Raw genomic sequence first — 27424 nt, 5'->3', positions numbered from 1 at the left:
TGCATGAAAACTAAACTATTTGTTTGAGGAATGCTATTATATTTACTGAAACTATCATGAAAATAATCATTGTGGTAAGTGTTTGTTTCATTTGCTTTGGCTTAAACATGAAGCCGGAAAAAGAAACACAGCTCATAGCAGAAAAACGAAGGGAAAGACACACACACGCGCGCACGCACACACACAGACAGACAGCTGGTCTATAAATTAAATTAAATCCAGTGAAACAGTGATCCCCTGTTGTCTCAGCATATATCTTCGTGTTCAGAGGGAGCAAGGAAGGTGCATCAGAGACCTCAATTGACAAACCCAGCATCACTTTGATTCAGTGAGGTGAACTCCCTCGTAGCCATTTTGTAGGTTCAGTTTTCCCCCTCCACTGACCTCCGGCCGGCGGTTTCAACTCTCTCTCTCTCTCTCTCTCTCTCTCTCTCTCTCTCTCTCTCTCTCTCTCCCTCTCTCTTTCATATCTCAGAGCGCTCGGCTCAGATGATTTCCAAAACATCACAGGGCACGAAGCCTCTCTTCTTTCCACTCGCCACTCTGATGAAGCCGCTGCATTCGTCCTCACTGCTCACACAAATCTGAGGGAAAAGAGAAATAGTTTGAAAAACATTCTTGAAAAATTCTAAATTTAAATTCTATTTAATATAGAAAGCACAATTGACAAGTACTGGTGTAAATAGTAAGAAAAACTAATAATAATGAAACAATAAAAAAAAAATATAGTGGCGTCTTGTGGGAGCAAATCCCTGTGGGGGTCCTGAATCCAAGGTCAAAAGACTTGTAAAAAGCTTTCCCACAAGAATGGATGTGGTTACAGCAACAGATTAATACCCATAGTTTTAAAATGAGATGTTCAAAATCTTGTTATGTTATGTTCATGTGTTTACATACACTACTTTGTACTGCTGAAGTGCCATACAAAAACTTACCCAAATGAGTTTACCCTTTTAATCTGTCTTGCATCTCTATTTCATTTGTGCATTCTTTTCGTATTTTTTTTATTTTTTCTTCTTATTAGGCACGGACAACATCTGTATGCTGTTTTTTTTAAAGTGTTTCTTTCTCTCCAATGCCTAATTTAACTCATTGACCCTCATGATGGACTGGAACACATTGCGTTTGCATGTTTGAGTAAGCTACAACATATTCCCCTGGGTTTGTGGGACTGGAAAAAGAAAGGCAGCGGGTCAATGGCTCATCTTGTTTTTTGGTGGTATCATCTCCACAGAGGGTTACTTGCTTTGAGCGTCCCAACATGACCCGGAAAGTATTGTGGGAAAAAAAGGAGAGTGGGGGGGGGGGGGGGGCGGGGGGGTTCTAAGTTTACCCGTTATGCCAAAATGCTAATTTAATTGTAACTCTTGAGATTGATCCTCTGTCGGCCAACTGCAGTCTCGCTTTTCTGTGAATAAGTGCATGCGAGGTAAGGGGCAATGTGGGAGCTGTAGGAGGGTAATTAATGTAATTTGCTTCTACAACACATGATGACGACAATGTTCATAGTATCAACTTTGCTAAATTTTAGTCTCTTTAGATTCTTCATGTTTTTTTTCCGTCTTTGTGGCTCCAAGGGGAAATCAATTAACCCTGACAACAACATCAACAACTATTTCACCAAAAAAGTTTGTTTTATATCTCCATAAAGTAACTTCTTCCTAATAGCCTTGTTATTATCTCATTACCAGGCATTGTCGGGTTTAACTGGCAGGTTTTGAAAGGCTTTTATTTAATTTTTTTAGAAGGGTTTTCCTGCATGCATGATGTGTACAATTGTTGTGTACAACCTTTGTTTCTTGTGTATCTGGTTGGCTGGTAAAACAGCAACAGCACACTTTTTAAAAGCAGACATCAATGTCTTTATGGGTCCAAAACTCAAAACGGAGCAATGGAAAATCTTAAAAAGAGGCAATTATTTATTAAAAATATTGACCTGATGACAGTCAGACCCTATTATTATTATTATTAGACCCAATCCAAAATACAACCGGAACAGAAAGTAAACTGTACACTGTATGAGTTAATACAGTCAAACTGTAAAGGGTATTTTACCCTTCACTTCACATTCTCCTGACATGATTATGGCTGATTAGCTGAGCCAATTAGCCTTATTACTGAGGTCGAGGGGAAGGCGTTGGTTATTAATAGGAACCCTACAATAAGATGGTTGGGCTGTGAGAAATAAAAGACTGCAACTTTAACCAGGGTTCTAGTTGACTGAGTAGCAATGTGGATCAATACCCAGAAATGTCCTGAACCATACAAGACATACCAGCATAAGGCAGAGTCGTTGCAGTTGCAGACATTGACAAAGACGACCCTTAACAACGGAGCAGGATGATTCGGGATATACTAAATAAACCATTTGAAGGACATCCTGTGTGGCGTAGCTTTATGTTGGAAATCAAAACCGCTTGATTCACTAGATTTTTCCCTAACAACCTCTGTACTCTATATTCAATATACTGCATTTAGACTTTAAAAAAAAATCATCACATGCCCATAACTATTATCATCATCATAAGGTTTGTAAAGTACCTGTCCCTCCTTCATGGTGATCTGGCCTTGTTCCTTACAGCCGATGAATGTCCGGTTACACCTGAACACTTGGTCCCCTGGCAGCACCGGTTGAGCATAGGGTGCTGGGAAGAAACCGATCCTGTCCTCAATTACCCCCTATACAAAACATCCGACATGAACACAGCTGAAACATTGATGGGCTGCACAGTGCGTAAGAAGATGACAAACCCAGTGTTTTTCATAAATGCCTAGATACAATCGTTGAAGTAAGAACAGAAGCTTGGTTGGTTACAGTGCATAAAGTCTGTATAAAGTTTCATTGATATAACACTAACTTGTACAGATAGGCTACACTGTAGTGTATACATCTTCACATGCAGTATATTTCATGCAGGTGCTAATTTTTGTCTATTGATTTTTTTTAAAGCATCCATTGTTCAAAGACCAAACAGTCCAGATGTCTTTGTTTATCTGCAGCCTGCACAGAACAACAACAGTGTTAAAATGCATGATGAGTTTCTTCATGGTCTGGCAGCAACCAGCTGCTTCTGTACAGTCACGTTTTGGCTCTTTAGTCTCCATAATTTATCAGTCATGCATTGTTGTCCAGCGGTGGCCTGTTCCTCCTATAATTTACAGCTTGACGTCCTGTGATTTATCAATCCCTTTCTTATATGGGCAATTTTTAAAGCTTTGTGAAAAAGACACAACCAACTTCTGAACATTACTCCTAAACACTTTACAATAAGGGTACACTAAGGAACTGTTAGCTAATTCCTTAACTATGCATAAACTAACTGTAAATGCTTATTCATCAACGATTAGCTATTGCTCTGTTAAGCAATTACTAAGCAGAATGTTCCCCCTATTGTACAGTGTTACCCATTATTCTTGAATTTAGCACATCGGAAGATAAATTATATATATTTCAAACAAAGGAAACGTTTTTAATGATCAATGTTACTACTTCGGATATAAGTTGGATTTCGTACCTACCTTCCACCAGTCTTCATTGGAGTCATCAGCCAATAGGAGTCTGTCTCCCGCACTGCAACGTAGAGGAAAGCAAAGGAGAAATCACTCAACCGGTCAGATTTTTCTTATTGTTATGCATGGTCAGAAGAATCCACATGGGGGCCCTGGGGAAAAGATTGTAAGTAAGTAAGTAAGTAAAATTTATTTATAAAAGCACATTTATAACAGTTTTCACTGACCAAAGTGCTGTACATAGTGCATTCAGTATGCCAACATGAAGGTAAAATAACAACAACAACAATAGAAAAAATAAAGATAAAAATACAAAATACATATAACCCGGACTTCCACACACAAACATATATAGTAGTGTAGAAGTCAGATAGCTAATGGGGAGGGAAAGCCAGGGTGTACAGATGGGTTTTGAGCCTTGATTTAAAGGCAGTAATGGAGGGGGCATCACGTATGTCAGGTGGCAGTTGGTTCCACAAGCGTGGGGCAGCTACTGCAAAGGCCCGGTCGCCTTTTTGTTTTAGTCTGGATCGGGGGATGTGGAGAAGACCCTTATTGGAGGATCTTAGGGTCCTAGGGGCTGAGTGGGGGTGTACAAGGTCCGCTATATAAGATGGGGCCTGACCATTGAGGGCTTTGAAAACCATGAGAACTGTCTTGAAAATGATCCTATGTTGTACAGGCAGCCAGTGAAGGGAAGCAAGAACGGGTGTGATGTGTTCCCACTTTTTTGACCCAGTCAACAGTCTTGCTGCTGCATTCTGGACTATTTGGAGGCGTGATATGAGGGACTGAGGGAGACCAAGGTAGAGGGAGTTACAGTAATCCAGCCGTGATGTAATGAAAGCATGGATAATTATTTCAAGGTTGTGATATGATAGGGAGTGCTTTATTTTAAAGATGGTTCTGAGCTGGTAGAAGCTGTTCTTCACTACGGATGAAATTTGTTGAAGATTGGCTCTCCATAATGACCCCGTGTTCGTACAGATGTGTTGTTGGTCAACACATGTACAGTAAATTTTTGTCAAATTGCCACAGGAAATAATAACTGACCCATCAAACAATGTTGCAATAAAAAAAAGACGTGTAACTGTTACAGAAGTAATATGGGGGGACCCCTAAAGGTTTGGTCCCCAGGATAGTTTTTGAGCCAACCTTGGTTATCTGAGCATCAAATGTGCATTGTCCAGTCATTACTGTAACTAGGGACGCCCGGGAGGCCTGTCAAGCTTTGGATTTCTACCAACAGTAGTACCCTTTGTTTTAGCTGCAAAGCCAAGCACCATGTTAGCCCATTGCATTATTATTGTTTGTGGTTAAAGGGTTACATGAGATCCAACCCTAACTAGCACATCCACTATGCTCATTTCCACCCAGCTTTCCTTCAATACAAGGACAATGCTGTTAGTTTTATTTATTTCTGTAGAACATTGTTGACCCATTGTCTCAAAGGTCATTTGGTATTTTTTAGAGGTACATCTACTCCTGTTATAATTGTAAACAGCATTTTAGCCAGTAATAGTGATTACCAGTGTGTGATGAAATACAAGTAGATCAAATTGTCCATTTATCAACAAAATCCAACAGTGGGTTCTCTGAATCTTTCTTTGAACTCATCAGGATTACAATCATATAGTCGAAAGTAATCACGTAATTAGAGCATGTGGGGGCAGAGGACTTAAACCAATCACAATGCACATTTTCTCGCCTAAAATGAAAATGGAAATTGAACCTTATAATTAAAGATTGCCCCCATTTCTGCTTTATGTGTTAGGATTTCATATATTGATTACCGTCTGCATAAAACCCTGAGGGAAAAAAACATTGATTTAGGCTTTCATAAGAGAATGCATTTGGAACAAAGCTTATCGAACTTTGTTCTGTGTAGCAGTTATCCATGGAGAAGGAGTCGCAGAGAAATCAATGAATTTTAAACCAAGCCTCACGTATTTCTTCTTAACAAAAGACAGAGGAAGGACCCACAAGTGTGTTTGTGTGTGCAGGAGAATGAGGGAGAGTTAAGTGCACACACATATCCTTAAATCTTCAGAGGATTCCTGTGAGAACCAGGAGCAAATTGGTACTTAGGCTGAAGTGCTTTTCATGATGAATGCTCTCGTTCCTGAGGGCTTACTTCAAAGCATCTTGCAGATGATGCCTATCAATCACATTTAAGGAATGGGATACAATCACAAGCCATAGTTTGAGATTGTATTGGGGATAATAAAACAGGCTGGAAATACATTTGTGTCTACTTTTTTTACCAAATCAGTCATCAGTCACCTTTCAGTCATTTCTCTGGCCAACTGATTAATGAATGTAATGTTAGATCTGTATTTGGTCTCCACCAACAACTTAACAAAATGTGGAAATGTCTGGTTCTTTAGCTTCAAAATGCTCAACCATGAACACCAGTTGGTTGAGCATTTTGAGAGCTTGTTCTCTGAAAACGATGTTGTGAGAGCGGTGAGGGTGAACCTAAACAATAAAGTTGTGAGCCAGACAGCTAAACTATGAGCTGAAATTCACTACAACGGTCAATAAATATGATGGGAGCAGCAGATTCAAGTGATAACTCTCTCTAGGTTAATAATTTTGAGCATTGCAACACTGTTTTCATGTTCTTTTTTCATTGAATAAGTCCTGTTTGTGGGCTGACACAGTCAAAACCAACATGCAAAGCCTCACAGAGAACATAAATCTGCAGCTGCACAGCTCTCAACAGCTTTAAACGCCTAAGCAATAGGGCCAAGACCAAATCAGTGATGATGTTGAACAGCTGTTTTTAATGAGAGTAGCAAAGCCAGAATGCATGTTGTGACATCACCAATTAAGGTGTGTTCAGAAGTCCGACATGCTTCAATGATTGAATCCATAGGCAGCGGGAGGAGCCCCCATGACTCATACTACTTACGAAATGTATACATTATGTGCTCTACTATGCCAATGCTGCATTCATGCAATGTTGGTGGAATAAGGTGAACAAAAAAACCTTCCATTATCATGTTGGGAGTGTTCACACATTACGTCAAGATGATTATTCTCACAGTTGGCCTGGTAAGCACACCAGATATATTTGGAGTGGTTTGTTAACAAGTGAAACCAGATAGAAACAAACTGTGTATAGCTCCTTTTAAATGAACCAAATCGATTGTTATTTTGGATTTTATTTAAATGCAACTGCAAGTGATGGAAACATCATTGCTGTTACTGCCCTGGACTTTTTTGGGTTCTTATTCTCTGATTGGATAATCAGAAACATTTTTAAGTACTTTATTTTCTCTCCATATTCTTAATTGAATGGGTGTTCACGTATTGGCAAGTAAACTATGTAGGCCTACATCTCATAATTTTAACCAAAAACAAAAAATTTTTTATTTTTATTTAACTTTATACCAGCATTCATAAAACACGTATTGGCCTCATGGGAGCTATAAATGGACTTCAAAATAAACTTTCCACAGACTGTTTGTTTCTCTCAGGATAAATCTAAGAGGACGAGAGATTGACTGATATTAATAGACACGCCACACACACACAGGCAATATTCATGAGCCCAGAGAAATTATCTGTCGCCAGAAAAAGAGGACGCTAATTAGTTCCTTTTGTAAATCTATTCTTGAGCACTTTCCCTTCTCCTGCTCTACACACAGTGATTATATAAGGTAAAAGAAAGAAACACATATGTACTAATTAACAGACAATGTAAAAGCAGGTGAATTTTGACAAGGAGAAGGCAGCTCCCTAACCTACATGTCGTCTTATTTCCAAACGTAAATTAAACACATTATGTACATGGATAACTTATGACTTTGTCCCCAGATTAATGTAAGATGCAACAATTAGTTATCAAAATCATTTAAGTTATTAATGATCATATAAAAAGCATAATGGCAATGCTTAAGAACTGGAACACATTTTTTGCTTCAAGGTGAAATGAGAATTGACGCCCTCTTCGTGTTTTATATCCCGCCTCACAGTTGACCTTTGGCCGTATGAATTAATCAGAACTCGATTAAATTTATATTGCACAGAAGGTTTAAATTAAATTTCACAGGGAAGCTGAATTGCGCTAACAGAAAACATCTAAGCACAGTACGTGGGTCTCCGTTTCTTGGTTTACTTTGCTTTTCTACAATTCCTTTGGAACATTTTGAACAACAAAGAAGTCTCTGTAAGGATGTCGGAGTCAAACAGTCAGCTATATTTCATCTGCCTGCAGTACAGCTGCTGCACACACTAATGACAGGGACTGTTGTGGTTGGATTTCTTGATTAGAGTGACATGTGTGCAAGTGTGTATGTGTAAGTGTATGTGTGTGTGAAAACTAACCTCATCTCCAGGTCATGGGTGTCCTGTGGAGTGAAGCTGTACAAGGCCACATAGGTGTCGAGCTTAAGGACGTCTTTCTCCAGCTGCCTCGGCTCCAACTAGACAGACACAGATCAAAGTACATCAACACACACAATTGGTTTCCATGAAGTCTCAAAAAAGAAACCGACAACTTGTGAACCAACTCTCACAGACACACACACCGGTGCAATACAACGCCATATTCCCTATTCTCACTTTTCTCGCAGTCGTATCTTAAAATAGTCTTTTGGCATTCCCCATGGGCAGGAGAAGGCCCGTGTTTACAGCACACCGATAGACCGCGGTGCTGCTTGAGTTGTTCTGCAATCTGTTCCTTTGAATCCACCATCAACATGAGTGGGAGAAGACGGATCTGGTAACAACAGGACAGAGTTGTGGGTGGAGAGGAAGTTGTCTAGTGTTGGCACAATTATCTGGGAGATACAATGCCATTTCTGCTCTCCTCCTCACACAGGCTGAAAAAACTGGTTGGTGTTTTTCTAGTTTTTTACATCCACCACCAACACCTTGAGCCTGTTCTTGCATATTGATTGTAGGGGAAATTGGGCTAAACAATATAATTACATTTTACAAGAGTGGCATTTTTTTGTAAAACAGCAAGAGAATTTGCCATTTTTGTGGCACTTTTTTAGAAACAAAAATAAGTGTTTCCAGAGTGTCTCCCATGTGGCTGGTGGATGAATTCAGTAAAATAGATCACAAGGCAAACTGCCCTCTTTGGCCTTGGGTGAGGACAATGACATCAAGCAGTGACAAGCCATTACAGCTAACACATTGGGTCGGCCACACAAAGATAACAGCCTCCTTTTAAGAGCTGATTTATTGGAGAAAAAGGGAAATAAAATAAATAAAAATAGAAAAGGAGTGTGCATTCTTATAGAGCAGCAGAAAGTGATGTTTTTGGCCACTTGTGGATAGTAAAACCAATTGTAAACATGACGTAGACATATTTTTAGTTGTTAAACTTCTAAAAGTGTGTTACACAACAGCTGCATAGTAACATAGACACCGAGCAATGCTAGCTTAAACTGTTAGTTTCTTGATAACTGGCAAACTTGATGTACATGTTCACAAACTAATCAATAACTTTATTTGTCCTGCCTGAAAAACAGCCTCTTGCTGTGGCTGTAAATGACACAACCAAAAAGGTAAAGTTGGGGGCCCCTAAAACCAAAACAATGAACTAAAAAACACTACAACGCTCTGGGAAGCTGAGAGGAACTATAGAGCTGGGTCATAATATCTCCAGTTTGTCACTATAGGCGACAACCTTAATAACACATATAGTAATTTAATACATTGTCTTGTTAAGCTATTGATTATGGCAGTTTTAAGTGCAATTTTAAAATATTTACAGACCACTAACAGAATTTGGCTAGTGACTACAATGAACAGACAAATAAAAACCACCCAAAATAAAATTTAACTTTACTGTCAATTGATCTTGGGAAGTTTAACACTCAACCTGAAAATTGGACCGGATGGGGATGCTGTGTGACTGCCTGTGTTTTCCCATTAGAGCGTGTGAGCATCTCATCTCAAACTGGAGGCTGAGTCTCTGAAGAAGAAGTGGTTTTGGAGCGTTTTTCTCTGCTCATTACCCTTTTAGCTGGAGCCTCTATCTGTCTGTCCGCCAGCCCTGGCTAATGGACCTGTCCAACGACAGACAAACAGCCCGCTGCCAGCTGTGCTCGGTCCAGCCTGATAACACAGCACATTGCACTTCAAGTCCCTTCTTCCGCGAAATGGACGGCTGGTCTGCTAGATTGTATTGCCGAGAAAATGTGTGTGTGTGCAAGTGCATATTTTTTGGCCTTGTATGGTTATTTGTCCATTTTTGTGTTTGTGTGAGTATCTGTGGTCTTTTTCCACTGTTGACAAAGGAGATAAACATGTTAAAACTATAAAAGTAAACAGGATAGACTGCTGCACATAAAAAAATATGTTCAAAGAACATTGATACTGAACGCACCACTCCCACACATCCCGCCATGGAAGTTGAAAAGATAGAAAGGGAAAGCATGAATTTTGCAACGTCGGCACTTCATCTACACTGTGTTGAGTATAAAATACAGCAGCACAGATCCCAGAACTGTGATCCAAACATCACTGTAAAGGTCAAGGCTTCTGTCTCCATCAGAGCAGGCCAGTGGTCGCGTCAGCTTGGTTTGATTTGTTACAGACGGAAGAGAAGTTTTCCCTCAAAGTCCTGGGAAATTGTAGCAGTTGAAGTGCAGCATGCTTGATGGAGGCATAAACGGACTGGCTGGGGATCAGTTCTCAAAGTAACCACACAGAGTTCAGGCATTGGTCAGTGAACAAAGTTGGTTCTCAGAGGTTTCCAAGCGGCACCAGCCACAGTACAAGTTACTGTAAGACTCTGAGCTGCAGAATAACAACCACTGTGTAAACTGAGGCAAAAACTGGAAAGTTGACAACCACAGCTGGGCGTCTTGTATAATATATCAAAAATTTTGGTGCCACTTTTTAATCAAAAAGTGGCACCAAAAAGACTTTTGTCTGTGAAAAATATGAATGTCTAATGTTTGGGTTTGATATATAAAATGAACACTTGTCAAGTAGGATGACCAAGGAAGAGGGCATTCAGAATAGATACCTTAGTGTAAACGGCCTATTCAATTGGTCAAATGTGTTGGCATTGGTATTATGCAGGCATTATTATTGTTGTCACTGCTCAGGCATCTAGAGTGCACTGCACAATGCACATACAATTGTCCGCATTAGATATATATAATGTAAAACAATTAGATGGATTATTTTCTCACCGTCACCGCCAAATCTTCAGGTTTTCTCTCTGGCCGGTAGTAATTCTCTATCCCATTCTCAAACTCTGTGAAAACTGAAAAGAGAAAAAAAAATTAAACCAAAAAGCATTTCAGTACCAAGAAGAGGGTCTAAAGCGATGCTTAAAATACCCTAAAAGCTGCCTTGTTTATGAGGTTACATGTTGGACACATAAAAAACCTTTTTCTAGTTTTAAAAAGTGGCAGCAGTCGAAGGATCATGGTGTAATTACAGTGAAATTATAAGGGTCTCTTTAAGAGCATGAATGTAAATATTATAGCACTCAATTGGTTTTATTATTAAATATTATTATATTATGTTAGATATATGACCATACAGTATTCTTTAACATTAACTTTTTAAAAGAATGCAATTATTCAGTTCTTCTTTTGTTGGGTCAGATGATGCTCTTCTTAGAAGGAAATAGTAGCTATGCTTCAAATAGAATTTGCAGTGACAGAGACTACCTTTGTGCTCTCCACCATTCTCCTTCGAGTAAATGCTCCAGATTGTAAAGGATCAGTGCCTTGCCCCTCACGACAGAGACTATTGTGCTATGGACTATTGCCCAATGTTTCTTTGGGCTTTTTCTACAGGATAATCTAAAGCAGGGTCAGAGTGGGCACAGGAAAGCAGCAAAAAAATAAAAAAGAAGCCAGTTCAGTTCTGTGGAAAATAGCAAAAATCTTTATTCGATGGGTCATGGGAGGAGAATGTGATGTTGTAATCTGTCCCTGTCTCTCTCTAGTGTGAGAGCAATAGCAGTGTGTTTTTTCCCCGTGTCACTACATGGCTTTGATCCAGATGAACACAATGTACCGCAGCGCACACTCACCATCATCGCTGTACTTCCTCGACAGCCCATCCCTACTGCTGTGGGCCACCGCTTCCTCTGGAACCTTATCCAAGTCAGTGGTCTGCAGAGGTTAGATTTAAATGATTAGGTAGGAAGATGGATGGATGGATGGATGGATGGATGGATGGATGGATGGATGGATGGATGGATGGATGGATGGATGGATGGATGGATGGATGGATGGATGGATGGATGGATGGATGGATGGATGGATGGATGGATGGATGGATGGATGGATGGATAGATAGATAGATAGATAGATAGATAGATAGATAGATAGATAGATAGATAGATAGATAGATAGATAGATAGATAGATAGATAGATAGATAGATAGATAGATAGATAGATAGATAGATAGATAGATAGATAGATAGATAGATAGATAGATAGATAGATAGATAGATAGATAGATAGATAGATAGATTGATTGATAGATTGATAGATAGAGAGTTAATTTAGAATTAAAATATCTGAGTAAGCGTCATTTATCTACTTTCACAGACTAACCAACTATCTTGGCCAAAACTGTCGTAGCAAACACGCCGTTTCTAAGACTGTATTTAGAAACTATAATCATAACCCCCGTTGAGATCACATTGTGTCTGTAAGCCTCCACTTACACACACAAACACGCACACACGCACACATGTGGACACACACATTCACTAACGGCTGCACAAGACAGGACAAGGCAGATTGGCCCCATCCCAAAAGCTTTCAGATGTCATCATACGGGGCCAGGTATCCAGACAACACATGAAACAGTTCAGCTTACATTAGAAGTGATAAGCAATGAAAGACATATTACTTTGGAGGAGACTGGAGACTGTAACTTCATAATCAGTCCAGTCCATCTTCAGAGCTGTAACATGAGCGTTTGTGTATGTCCCTTCATCACTGGCTGGACCAGAATGCCTTTATTGGTAGTGTTTACAGGCCCCACAGTAGCAGTATCTATTAAGAGCATCAACCAAAGTATGTATTTGGCAGCTCAAAAAAATATAACATGTCCCTGAACTAAACTGTGATAATCTAGGTCTCAGTCTTTGTATGTTTGTGTGTACGTTGTAGCATAAGGAAGATGATATTTTACACGTGACAACTTTCTATGTAAACTTTATCCGTGTTTGGATTCAAGCAAAGACAGTGACAGGTATTTTGCGACATAATCAATGCTCTTTTTCTTACCGAGTTTCTGTTAGGAGACTCAGAGCCGCTGGCCCTCTTGGCCTTCTGTGCTAGGGATGTCCCAAACCTCAAGGCCTCATACACGGGGTCCACCTTATTGCCACAGGCTTTAGAAAAAGGAATACGACAATGATTAAAGCTGACAGCACAAACACATTTCAAGCTTTTCAGGACAGCCATGTGGTGATATACAACACTATACAACCAGGTAGGTAAATCTTATTAAAACAGCTCAAGTGGAGAATTGATTCTGGAAAAGTGAATAAAATGTTTGCCCACCCACACAGAAGTGAAATTATTATGGAGATGTGTTAAGCCTCTCACCGATGGGCATGACTTCTTTGATGCAGCCGTACTGTTCCTGGATCAATAATGGAGAGCTGTAGTACCTCCGAAAGCCTTTTGGCTGGGGAGGGAAAGATGGGGAGGGGAAAAATGAGGAGAGAGGCAACAGACATGCGACAAGTTTCCTAAAATGTGGAAAAAAAATTACACAACGGTAGTCTAATGTTCAAAACTGTGCACCATTACTGTAAGAACCATGGATGACAACATAAACAATATTAAAAAAATAATAATTATGAAATGAATATTAAAATATTCGATGAATGAAACATTTTCCCCAAATTTTAAAATTAGTAAATAGCTCTAAATTTAAATAGTCTTAAACATGTAAAATACTGATAAGCATTGTGTCATTTCTCGCCTCTAAACAGAATTTGCTCATCTGTCCTTCTGTCTTTAATCAATAAGACATGAAGTAACATTACGAGTTCATGGCAACATTGGTTCATTGTTTTAACCTTGTCTGGACAGGAAAACAGACAGAAAACTACAAAGCTAGAGCACTATAATGACATCATATCCAGTCCACACTAACTACTGTACTCTTTGCGGCCGAGAAGTACACTTTAGTTCCACTCAAATTAGAGGACTTAAAACATATTATAATTTGAATTAAAATGAGGATTATCGTTTTAAAATCATGCATGACCATCCAAAATGAATAGCTAATTTGTTTTATACAAATTTACAATAAACATGCAGCAAAATCTGTGGTTGAGGTGGTCCACTGCAATGCACCTGACTAGATAAACTGGTTTTATAGTCACGGTCGTAATTTATCTACCCGTCATGTCCTCCTACGGTCTTCCAAGGCCTTTAAACATTCATCACTTATATATCCATTACTAACGTGAATCATATCCAATCAATACTTCCCCATCAGTTTTAAATCCTTCTTAAGTAAAGAGTGAAGTTGAAATTCTTCTGAATGCCTGAACGATACGTTATCTCACCTACAGCCCACTGGGTAATGATTAATGGATAGATTTTCTTTTCTTTTTTTCTTATTTTTTCTTTTTGCATTTGCAAGGGAATTTTTTGACAATATATTAATGTTACTGATTACAACACCCTCAATCCTCTAACATTCTAAGGATCAAAGGAATGCCTTTTTTCAGTTTGTTAAAATTCCATGTATTCACGTGGCAGGTGGGGAAATCTTGGTCTCTCACCAATCCTGATTAATTATTCAAATCTCTGGTGTGATGAGATGGCTAAAATAAGCAACGCCTTGAGCTCTTCCGGCCCATCTCAAGACCTGGTGATGTCAAGACTCTCAGGTGACAAACTCATCATGGTAAAGGTTAGAAGAACAAACCTTTTGGGAGCACATCTGGTTCCTTTTTTCTACATAGAAAGGACACTTCATTTAGCTATGAACAAAAGATACAACTGGCTATCGCTGTCAGAGACTTTATTAACTACACTAATGTTGTGACAGTACTGATTTCTTGTGTATTGAGGAAATCTGGGAAATATATTGTTGAAAATAGCCACAGAACTCTTATTTATTAATTTATCTATTTATGTATTCATGCACAGCTGTTTCCGGCAGACATCCTTCCTCAGTGTGCAACAAGGTGACAGCCAAGTGCATGGGAACTGTATGACAAAACCCACTGTTATCAAATTGAAACCTGAAACATCTGTGCAGGATTTTCAGGCACCTTTCGATACAAAAAGGATTTGGGGATGTGTATTTATTCATACTGTATAAATTCATATGGGAACATCCTTTCTTTGTTAACTGGTTAACTAGTAAATAGTAAAGTTGTACATAAAGAACAGCGTGTACCTCACAGAGAGCTGCAGTCAACTCATGTCCTGTTCTGACTAAGTGAAACTACTTTTTGAACTGTGTTACCGCAGCAGATCTAGTGCAGTATGCAGCATGTGCACTGTGTTTGTGCTCAACTCTCAGCTGGGCTTCAAGCAGTGACTCAGACATTAACTGACACATATTGATTATTAATCATGCTTAATGATCCAAATTAGTAGGTCTGCCAGAAACTCCGATTGGTCTGGAGTTGAGTCAACAGTCATACCTCACTCTTGTTTGTTTGAATCTGAGTGAGGCTTCGCTCTCCAAAGTACGATATAAAGCGATATAAATAGCGAAACCAATAAGGCCCTTGGTTAAGTTGCATTTCTCATGAATACATTGTCCCCTGTTACAATAAGTTCAGAAACTTAATGAAGAAATTGTAATACACTGGTTTCATGGGTTTTAAAGATTCAGAGCATGAGGTAACTTGACTTCTTTGCTAAATGGTTCTCAAGCCAAGAGAAACAAGCATGGCTGCAGAAGTGTCCAAGTTTAGAGTAAGTCGAATATAGAGCTGTACTCCACTGGGGAAACTTCCCTTTTTATGCCTGACCTCTCAACCTCATTTTCCACTCCTGAGAGCCGATCATATCTTCAAGCTTCATCCCTCAGGCCTCTAGTGGAGATACGTAACAACAGGAAAGAAAAAGGCTACGCTTACTAAAGTACTACTTCCAAACCTTTAATACACAATTCCTGTGTGTTGCTGATAAACACAAACTTAACCTTCCTCATCCAGTTCCAGACACATTTTCTCAAGGGAGGTTTAGTCAAATAATGTGGATGAACACATAGGAATAAGGTGATAATGATATGCACCGACTGTGCTACAGCCTTTCTCTCTGCAGTGTGGGATATGTGCAAATGACTTCTAGTATATATATATTTCTTATTTCTATTATATATATATATAAATTCTATTCTAAAATGGGAGTATCTGTAACAAAACCGAATTTCCTCTCTGGAATAAAAAAGTATTTCTTATTCCCATCTTCTTCACTTTTAAGGGTTCAGTGTGCTTCAAACTAACTATTTTGTATGAAGTGCTGCCCAACCATATATTCATGGCTGTCTTGAAGCACATATATACTGGTGATGGCATCAGGCTGGTAGCAACAGCTGCATATTGTTTTTAATTTAGTACAATTCACAATATTGCCAACTTTCCCATTTTTATAATAGCGAAAAGTCACAATCAATTAAATGTGGGCCGAAGCTTGACTTTCACGTTGAAAAAAAAGAAACATCAGAGATGAGACTGTAAAATGCCAAACACGTCATAAAAGTGCGTGTGACATCTCCCATAGTGCTTATGAAGGTGCTTTCGGGTGACTGTATTGATCCGGATTTAATTGTTTATGTTGAGAGCAGCATGGCAGTACTTGACAGAGATGAGTTGAGAGGTCAGCTTTTTTTGCATTCCTATTATCTAACAAACAGATAGACAGAGTGATGATATAACAATGATGAGGACGATGACGAGGATGGATGATGGTCACAGATGTACCAGCACACACACACATGGGCGTGATTTCTGAATAAGCACATTCTAATCGGAAATGGTCACATAACCAATTGAAATATATCTTTTTTGGTTGCTATCATACTGGCATCAGTCAAATATCCCTGAAGCTCAGAATCCCCCAAACCATAAAGAGGCAAATGTACTGTTTATATCACGTCTTGATGTCTTGCATCATTCTGTGTCATGCATCTTACCAGTTTGCCCATGCAGCGCTGCGTTCCCACTCCATTCTCACATTTGTGGTGGAGGCTCATCTTGCAGGCTTTGCAGCGGAGGCCGTGCTTTGCTGTGCCTCCCGCCAGGAACACCACATGTTTGGCTGTTGTACCTGATTACACACACAGAAAAAAGGCAACTGCTTCAGGTCTGTCATGTCAAGAACTGGACCTGAATGGTGTTCCTATACGTGAACAGAAAATTACACATAAAAAGGCAGAGGAGAGGAGAATAAGGGTTCCGAACGCGTTTCTAGAATCTTTCCTTGCACGTACTGGGCAAGATGTGTGAAGTGACAGGTAGAACATCTAACAGGGACAGAATTTTGCAAATGTTGCACATGATGTGCAAAAACATTTTAACCAAACCAAACTGACTGTAACTGAGCCAGTATCTACCCCATGTGAAACCTTTTCAACCTGTGTGTGCTGATCATACTCCATTTTAATATGGGACTCATGTAATATGCTGGGATATTTAAGAATTAATCAAAGTTACGAACCATTGCAAACATTTAGCATGTAGGTTGTGCATAGAGGTTTGTGGATGAATATCAAATGAATATGGATGGAGAGATAGATGCGGAAACAACCAGTAGAAATATATTCTTGGTTGGGGGGAGATGTGGGTTTGTAAAGAGAAAGGTGTTAGCAGATAATAAAGATCACATGGCAGCAAGAACAGAGCTGGGGCTCTGTCACCGTGTGTGTTGCTCAGAAAAAAATAAATACAACAAAGGGGCAAGAGATTAATGGACAAATGTGCATGAAACTGCTGTTACGTAATGTGCAAGTCAATACTGGCATGTTTGGGGAGTGTAATATCGCACTGGTCATCTGTATTTGACCATAAAGAAGGTAGTCACACAAGTATCAACAGGTAAATAGCTTAAATTATTTGCCAAAAGTTCAAAGTTTAAATTGTAATAGATTAAAAAGATCCAGTGTTACAAAGTTCCAGTGCTGTTATTAGTTGTTTTCTGGCAGCTGTGCATTTCTGGCTCTTTATTGATTTATCAATGAACACGTGCCCTGCTCTGGCCCATACTCTGCGTGTGAAAATATGGACGTGCTACGTATTCATCGATCCACTCTGGTGGCCTCTGAGAGTGCAGGGACAAATTATATTAACAGACAAATCCAACTTTTCCTCGTTGTAAGATTGCCGAGTTATTTCACGGTTGACGAATTGTGTTTAGTTTTTTTATTTGTGCATTATGAATGGGCTATGTGGTAAGCAAATAATGTAACCATTTCAGTCCAGATTATCCTCAAAAATATGGCGTATTGAAAAGAGGGTCAATGAGCAGAGTTGACAATGTCAAAATACTGTGTAGTTCGGGAACAAAACACCTTCTATGTGTAGAAAAATCTCTGCTTGCTCTTCACGTTCTGTGTTTTGAACTGGTGTCTGGGTTGTTTGGAGCGGGAGGGTCAACAGTGACAGGAACCTGAAACTAATGGGTGAAAAAAACTGGATCTGTATTCCCCATTTAAAGCTGTCGCCTGGCTGAACCTCAACCAACACAGAGACGGTGGATTTAGTTAACCTGAGACGGAAATTGAGAGAAATTTGATCTAAGCCCGAACCCTCATCGGTCAGCCACAGATCATCAGCAACACAACAACATAAACAACAACAACAACAACAGCAAAGGCAATTAGCAAGAGCGGCACCTATTTGTAGGTCACTCTAAATCAGGTCATCTGATGATGCCGTTTAACGAGCACATAGCAGTTTCTTTCTCCTTCAGGTCGGCAAATTGTTTTTCGATGGCTTCTAGAAGACTCCCAGACTAGAACTCATGTCCGTCTCTCTAAATACACAAGGGGCGGGAAGCAGGATTCCTGGGGGAATAATGAGATTCCTTTATATTAACTCGAAACAGAGCAGTGTTTCAGCAGGCTGATCCAAGAAACTGTCACCTTTTTCAGTTACATTACAATAAAAGGACAATACTCCTGCAAAATGTACCATACCTTCTTCATCTTGGCTCTTGTTTTTTCCCACACGATCTCTCTTTCCTCTAATTGCCACTCTTCCTTCTAGTAACTTTCTAAGGCAGCACACTCTCCTCACAATAGCCACACATTGATCCATTAAGCTGCTGTTCTTACTTCACGCCTCCTGATTTCCTTTACAAATAACCTTCAACGTGACAAAAACGTTCCTTCCTAAGCCCCTTTCGAAACACCATCCTCAGCGGCATTCTTTGGTTTATTTGCAGACTTTAATTAGTTTCTCCCACAGAAATCTTCTTACCACTTGGAGGGAAAAAAACATTTCTAGAGAATTAATGAAATAAGGTGTAGCATGCTTAGTACTGGAGGAGTATAGCTGTCTTTAATGTACCCATCTGGGATCAAGGGTCCCTTGAAATGAACTGTGTGATGTAACATTAACTGGTTTTAGAAATTGAATTCACTTGGGTCAATGTGTCATTCAGCCTGCAGAGATGTCTGCTCTTATCTGAAAATCTCTGCCCCAAACATGGGCGTTTAAAGACCAAATCTTATATGTTAAATGGTACTGAATGGATCCAAAGTTGTATAGGCATTTCACACACACAGCCTCCTGGTGGCACAAGAGAAAAAGTCAGGGGATCACCAAAGTAGGCATTCTTTTGGAAACATTGATGTCTGTTCAAAATGTTGTGGAAATCCATCCAGTATTTATTGAGATATTCCAGTCTGGACCAAAGTGGCGGAGAGAGGCAGACAAACAAACATTTCTATCACTAAAAATAGACCAAGTTTGAGTCAGGGATTAAACTTGAATATGACACCACATCTCCAAAATTTTTACTTATTTAAACTTCTCCTCAACAGAGTTTTTTCAACTAATTTTATATGTGTGAGATGCATTTTTTCAAAACATGGCAGACGATGACAGATGTTGATTGTAACTCTAATATGGGGTAAATGCAGCATCAGTTGAAGAGCGAGGTCATCTAAACATGCAATACCATTGTATATTGTGCGACAAAAAGACAGAAAACACTTCTGATGGCCGTGTGTATACTCTCACACAGATAAAGTGTGTGTGTGTGTGTGTGTGTGTGTGTGTGTGTGTGTGTGTGTGTGTGTGTGTGTGTGTGTGTGTGTGTGTGTGTGTGTGTGTGTGTGTGTGTGTGTGTGTGTGTGTGTGTGTGTGTGTGTGTGTGTGTGTGTGTCTGACGCTTTTGTGCATCCTGTGTATTAAGCCTCAAATAACACCGTAGCATTATCCACCTAACCCTTACCTCTGACCTTTTAGATTACATTTATCTCCGGAGCCACTAATTTCATTATCACACAATTTAGTAGTGTGTGTTAATCAAGTGAGATTACAGTCTTGTTCGTGGTGAATATGAACTTCCTCTCATTAATCAATCCGTCAAGTTGAATGCCTTGATTTGAGGCATTTAGGGGATGTTGGAAGCAAATAACTGTCTAAACAGCTAAAAATTGTTACATGATATATATAGTGAAGGACAGTGACATTTTTGTAAAAGAAGCTTACATTTCTGATTTTGCCATCTGCATATATCCTTCATACAGTATGTTCTTTTTTTAAAACAGAGTTAAAATTAATTTTATAAAATTATTTGTGCAAAATTCTTTGCATAAATTAACAACATAAAAATTATAAATTAAAGTTACGGTTGTCAAGCCTTTCCAGTAAGTTTCACCCTCTGTCAGCCACACACTCACTCATGTACAGGTGTATATTATGAGTTAATTAAAGCAAGGATCTGCAATCAATATTTCTAATATCAGCTCGTTCTCGAATGACAGAACAATTTTAAGTACGATCGAAACTAATTAATTCTGAGCTCCAAAACAAGGACATTTACTTTTAAGGACAACAGCCCGCACATTGTACATGGCATTCAGCCCAGGTAATGATTAAGAAAAAAAACACGGGTCAATCGGAGCGAAAATAACCTTGGAATAAATCAAGGAAAATGTTCAGGATGGTGAATACACTTCTTGATTTAGTTGTAATGTGACACCTCTTCCACAGGTGTTGTATTCAATAATCCTCATCAATTGTTTCATGTGTCAAATTTGAGTCAGGTGAAGAGTTGTTGCTGGAATCTGAATAACTGATGTTTAATGTTGGCCCTTTGCACTTGTGATGACATTTATGATACCTTTTTGATAGTCCCTAAATTGGATTATTATCCGTCAATTGAACACGGTGCATGAGCTATTCTCTTATATACAGGGGGTTTAAAACATCGACAAACTCCCCCACAGAGATATAGGAGAATGTTTATTGCTCTATTAAATATTTACAAATCTTGTTTGCGCTATCCTCATCTGGAAAACCTAATGAATGAGTCACGAGCACTATAATATGATTATACCTTTTTTATTATGGATGACACATTTAATCTGTACAGGCTTTTCTATGATAAAGGATCCTCCTTTCGCAAGAAGGTGGGTGCTTAATAGCTCAAGACTGTCTTTGGCAATATTAGCATATTAGTATGAATCTACATAATAATGATGGGTGTATCATAAATACATGAGGATTAAAAAAAACTTTACTAAAACAGTGACATATCCAAAGCTTAAACTTATTAAAACTAATTAGTTTAATTGAATTTGAAGGACATCACTTCCTTTTTATATTCAAATATGTGCTAAAGTTTATATAGTAAATAGTTGTGGATAATAAGAGGTATATTTTCCTCACTTCTGGTTATGTGAAAAATGTTCTTTCTTGGTTTTTACAACTCAAACTACTCATGGATTTTGATATTGACGTAAACAAAGCCTTCATCAGGAAAACTGCTGTGTCTGTCAGTTTATATTTTCAGGATAAGTCTTACAATAGTACAAACACAAATGAGCTAATGTTGAGAATAATATCTGCAGTCACAACACTTGATTTTGACTTGAGAGAATCTCTGTTGTACCGTGGTTTAGATCACAAAACATTTCAAATATGGATTTAGTTTGCTCTGATTGGATATTAATTGATGTAGAAGTATTTTTCCACTTCACATGTTATTATCCTAGCAGGCTTGTACTTAGTTTGAGTCACTTCACCATCACTATGTCTCTCTTTCTCCTGGGTGCTGCTCTTTGACTTTGGGACATTGAGTCAGACTTTGACAGCATCTTATTAAGCTCACACACACACACACACACACACACACACACACACACACACACACACACACATCTCTCTCTTTCTCTCTCTCTCTCTATTTCTCTCTCTCCGCTGCTGGAGACCACAATGTGTTCTCATTAAAGCAGGACAAATGAAGCAGAGGGCAGCATCTTTTTGGTGAGAGGACCTATAGGGGGTCCACTCTGTGACTCAGCACCTATCACAGATCCAGACAGGCCTGACATCAGGCTTTCATTATCCACAGACCAACAAAGATTTCGGCCACAGGACGCGCCTCACTGGCCACCACACATAAAATATGTACACATGTGTATTATGTACAATGTTGTTAACACCTATTTAAATTCAAACCTGTGGCAACATTTTGATCTGGCTGCTCAAAAGCACCATAAACTTGTAGGTGACCAGATTTAGCCAAAATTAAACCTTCATTAAATAAATGATCATTATGAGCAGACACCAGCTGTAAACACAATATTAGGGAATAACCTTTTCAGTTGATGGCAAATTTAAATGAAAGCACTAAATTATTCACACAGCAGTTACAGAGAAACATTATAATTTATTTAGAGCCATCGTTGTCTAATATTCACTGTCCTTTAAGCTCCCTAAAACTTCCTAAAATAAATAAACATGTTGCTTTAGCTGCTTAATGCTCCACTATTTCGCTTGTATGTCACTTTGTCCGTTTGCTTGTGGCGCAGGACATTTAAAGCTTTTTGGCTAAAAACAGCAGCCGGCTGTGGCTCGAAACAACGCTGATGAGAGTTGCGCGAGTCAACCAAAATATGGAAGTTGCTAGCCGTAAAAAAAATTTTTTTTTAAATAAATAAATGTGATACTTTTTTTTTAAAGCTGCTATAATGTACTGCTATTCTGATTGGTTTAACAACCTACAATGCTCAAACGTGTTGAAAACTACTATTTGTATTTGTTAAAAGTTGAGTTGTCAATTCGGGACATGAGTTAATCAAGAGGAAAATCCGGGGCCCTGACGTATGACATAACACACAGACCATCACTCATTTATTTAATTATACCAATTTAATTAAGACAATAGAAGTCTGTTGGCAAACTGTCACAGTATTGGTATAACTCCAGCATATATGTGCACAATAAAACGCAAATTTTTAAATCCACCTTTATTCCCAACCATCTTGGTGTAATATCAGGGGCTTATTGACCAGATGGCACAGGCAGCCCTTGTCATGATCATGCTGCAGAGACCCTGAGATACAAAGACTTAGTGGTCCCTCAGTACTTATGGTTAACAAGGAGAGGGGGCAACTGGAACATCATCGTTGGTAGGTCAAGAAGGACACTCAGTATCACGTGCCTGTTTGAGTCTGTTTCCATTCACATGGAATATGTTATAAGGTTATACTTAAGGCTGGGATTGCAAAACTGATGAGATGATGTTTAGGATTTTTTTTTTACCTTTCTCCTACAGTCTTGCCACTGTGGTAGTTTGTGTGTTTGATATTCTGAGTGCGCTCTTGAATGTGGAAGGAAGGAATTGTAACCATACCTACGATCATGTGGTTGCAGACATCACAGAAGGTGGGCTTCTTGAAGATGTGCTCCATGAAGCAATGCCCTGCAGAGTCTAACTGCAGCGGGTTGCGTGACTGGGAGCGCGACGTGGGAGGAGGAGCGTTGGGAATCATGGCGGGAGGCACCGGAGGGATGGGCAGGTGGGTGGTGTGCGGCGGGGCCATCCCGATGGTGCACAGATGGCCCGTGCTGCTGCTCACATCAGACAGCAGCTCAGTGTTATTGTCTTTGCTGCTTCGGAAGAAGTTGTCGGCGCTCTTGCTCCGGACACTCTTGGTCTTGAAGGATAGGGAGCGCTTGAGTCTCTGCAGCTGAAAAGAGAGAAAAAAGAGTTGAAGAAGGGGGCGCCCTGATGGCTTACTGGTGGAGCACGTATACTGTTAAGGCTGAGTCCCTTTCGCAGCGGACCCGGGTTCGACTCCAGCCTGGGCCGATGTTTATTGCATTTCATCCCCTCTCTTTCTCTCCCCATTTCTACTCTATATCCCTTCAACTATCAAATAAAGGTGAAACACCTTTAAAAAAAAGTTGAAGCTCATTGTGTAGTGGTTAGAGCGCCCGCCCATAGAGGCTCAGTCCTCAGAAGCAGCAGACAACGGGTTTGAATCCATACTGTGGTGGTTCTCTGCATGCCATTCCCCTCTCTGCCCCATTTCACCTCTGTCTCTTCAAACTATCCAATAACAAAGCATAAAAATGCCACAAAAAAATCTTTGAAAAATGTTTGAAGAAAAATGCCGCAAGGGAGGGGATAAAGACAGAGAGAATGGCAGAGGAGAGAGAGAGAAATTCAGAGCAACTGAGTTAGATGTGAAGTGAATTTATTCCCTTAAAGAGGACCTATGATACTTTTGATTTTTATGACCTATAAACGTTGTTATAATGATTTATAGTCATGTTTAACCATACTAGCTTATCAAATAATTACGTACATGCATTTAGACGTATTCCCTGCTGACCGTCTGGGGTGGCTGTGCAGAGCACTAAACACTAGGGCAGCCGGTCGAGAAATCACGTGAAACACAAAGCCGAGTGTGGAGCAGACTGCTGTGCTCGCTAGGGTGAGAGGAAGAGTGTACCGAAAATCTACATGGTTTTTTGTGATGTGATTCGTGTCAGGTTGCGCTATAGCAGTTTTTAACAAGAAATTAAGACCAGAAAAGTAGTATAATAGGAGATCTTTAATAATCAGCATAAATCGCAAGCCCAGTCACTAAAACCTTCAGGCAAATGCCTTATTGTCCCATTGGCCAAAAATCCCACTGCAAAGGGGAAACGTGTCATCGCTCAGTGGTAAAGGTTCCCCACCTTGAAGGTAATGTGATTTTTTCTGGGAAGACCGATGCATCCTATCAACACTATTTCTCACACGCTGTGTTGCCGTTTCTGGCCCCAGCTTCTAATAAGGATCCTCTTTTACAGTTACATTATTCATAACAATCCACACTGACAACTCCTCATTCAACCTCTCAGTGTGTACTTCCTCCAGAGTCAAACCCACTTCATTCTGGGCTCAAACACACTATAAAAGCTCTTTAAGCATCTGTAATGTGAGTTAACGGTTCTGGTTTCTGGCCGGCGTTTGGCTGAAGGTCCCTGATAGAAGAAATAAATGATTGTTTGAAGTAATTGATGGGAACGGAAGGACTCCTAATAATTATCCATGTATATCCTAGAACATTGCACAAGCCTGCATATATGAAAAGGTAAACATGTGGGGATTTATTGTTTTTATGCTGGGTGCTCAAGGTTGATGTGTCCTCTTCTAAATTGGTAACAAAGCACCGGGGAATGCACAAACATGCCTGAGCAAATGTATAAAGTTTAAAGAGCTGTGTGGCTATGTAGCTGTGGTGTGGTGGAGCTCAATCAATTCCACGGGTCACTCTGGGAAACAATCGATTTGAAACCTTTAGCTGACATTACCACCCACACGCAGCAATTTGCACACACTCTACACACTTACACATAGAAAGACATGAACATACACAGCACAAAGATATTCTACTGATACCTCTTGTAGGTCTTTACTAGCATCGCTTTTACACACCCTGAAAAGAAAAAATGGTGGTAAGACAACAATAATGTTAACGCTGGTATCGTAGATAAATAAATTAGATAGATAAGCATTTTGCACACTTATTTAAAATGTCTGTGATGTAAAAAAGAATATACCTTTTGCCTGCAAGATGGACTTAAGTATTTAAAATAGATAAATAAGTCAAATAAAGGTCTGTCTAAATCAGCAAGGTTAGGGGTGTGTGCATGCATCAAGGAGCTCATGCTGTGTTTGATGACACAAAATCAATAAGTGCTGTGTTGTTTCACAAAGCAGGGAGGGTTATTGGTGTGCTGGACCGGATGATGCAACAAAAAAAAAGCAGTCATTGCATAAGAGCTTAATTAAATCATTGAAAATAAACACAATTACTGATGCAGCCTCGGAACGGAGTGCCCTCGTGGAAATATTAGTTATGATGGATTTAACCTTGTGTGGCACTGACTTCACTAATGTGATCGATCTTAAAGAAGCAGTAAAAGTTGTAATGCGGAACAACTTTTATCTTTTACATGCGGGTATGCTGTCATGTTATGACGGAATAGTATCGGCCGTACGCTACATTTTGCACAAGAGTGGAGGCTCACCTTGCGCTTCTGATGTTCAGGCCTCAAAGTACTCTTAAAGGAGGAATAAAAACACAAACACAGCTTTACTTAACGGTAGTAAACTTAGTCTATCTTATCTATTCCTGTCTGTATGAATGATTCAACACTTTCTCAAATCACTTTCTTGTCTTTCATGAGGTTTTCGAAGACTAATCACCTGAGATATTGTAAAGTGAGTGTGGTTGCTTAGCAGAAGCTTTTATAAATGATGTGAGAACTCAGCCAGGAGTCACTCTCAAATACCAAGTGACCAAACGTGCCAAAGAAAGAGCTAACCAGCTAAAGCCTCAATAATAAACACAATGCAACAGAGTGAATCATCTGTGCCGTCCCAGCTCGGAAAACTGACCAAAGATTGATTACACAAATGCATTATGCCTTAACTTTACAAAGTAAATAAAATGAGAAAAAGTATCATCTGTCCTGTACAGCAGCCTTTCAGGGAGAGGACAGGAGAGCTGCTGCAGCCATCCGCGAGCATGATGACTAGTCCAATATTTCCCTGCTAAGTATAGTAGTCTGGGCAACACGTGGCTCACATAGATGGCAAAAACGCCCTGAGGCAGCAGTGGATCCCTCTGTCACGCGGCCTACTTTTCCTACATCAGCCACAAGTAGAAAGTACATGCCAATCATTTATTAATTACGCATAATAGTATCACCATATCTCTTTTACAACTGTGGCACAACCAGAGGCTGTTTTAAGGCCAATTGAGAGCTTTAAATAGCCTTTCCATCATCATTGTTCTCGCATCAATCAATACTTTTAAATGCCACAATCCCAATTAGTTAAAATTAGACAGGGTATAGACTCTAACCTAAAGAAAGAAAACACTAGTCCTATATCTAATTTAATTTATCTCATATTAGGGGTTTATGTTTTAACTGATCTCATCTTTATCTAGTTGTTTTTTTTAGATGGTACAATATCATGATGATGTTATTATAAAGGGTGGTAGCACTTAAAATTAGTCTGTAGGCACTCATGGCACTCTTTAAGGCACTTTAAATTTATTATGTATTCTGTAGAGCTGACTGATGACATAGAGGGCTCTGGATTTACTCCATCCCTCTCAAAGGTATGGCACACTCCTTCTATTTGGCTGTTGAATGAATGAGTGATGAAAAGTTTAAATGCGTGTTTTTCTCTATGGGAGCTAATCCCAACTGGGTCCATTTTAATTATCGTGTTGATGGAAGTTTGTTTACCCTACTCTACTAGTTGCACTGATGCACAAGTGCGATCCCACAGTAGGCTATAGGCTATAGCTAAGTATCTCTTGGGTGTATATTTAATAATAAACAAAAGAGAGTCCTACCTTGGTTTCCTGCTGGCTGGCGTTCGCCGTCGGGGATTGGGGCGTCTCATTCTGGTCCTGTTCGTCCTCTTTGCCCCCACTTTCGTCCTGAATCATGTCGGCCGGTGGGATCAT

General features: G+C 39.5%; 1 protein-coding gene across 1 annotated transcript; it reads right to left on the bottom strand.

Annotated features, from left to right (window-relative positions):
- Positions 1–348: 348 nt before the first annotated feature.
- On the bottom strand, positions 349–27424 carry stac (SH3 and cysteine rich domain; the record flags this gene model as incomplete). Its single annotated transcript, XM_080042788.1, has 12 exons — positions 349–584; positions 2542–2679; positions 3520–3571; positions 7843–7940; positions 10671–10744; positions 11525–11606; positions 12736–12842; positions 13060–13141; positions 16625–16758; positions 23299–23635; positions 25971–26003; positions 27311–27424. 12 exons carry the CDS (start codon positions 27422–27424, stop codon positions 486–488), a joined length of 1350 nt encoding a protein of 449 aa, XP_079898914.1. The 3' UTR covers positions 349–485.

The sequence above is a fragment of the Ammodytes marinus genome, assembly GCF_949987685.1.
Source record: "Ammodytes marinus genome assembly, chromosome: 15".
Lineage (NCBI taxonomy): Eukaryota > Metazoa > Chordata > Actinopteri > Uranoscopiformes > Ammodytidae > Ammodytes > Ammodytes marinus.
The sequence above is the reverse complement of the archived record's forward strand: the minus strand, read 5'-3'. Positions and strand labels throughout refer to the sequence as shown.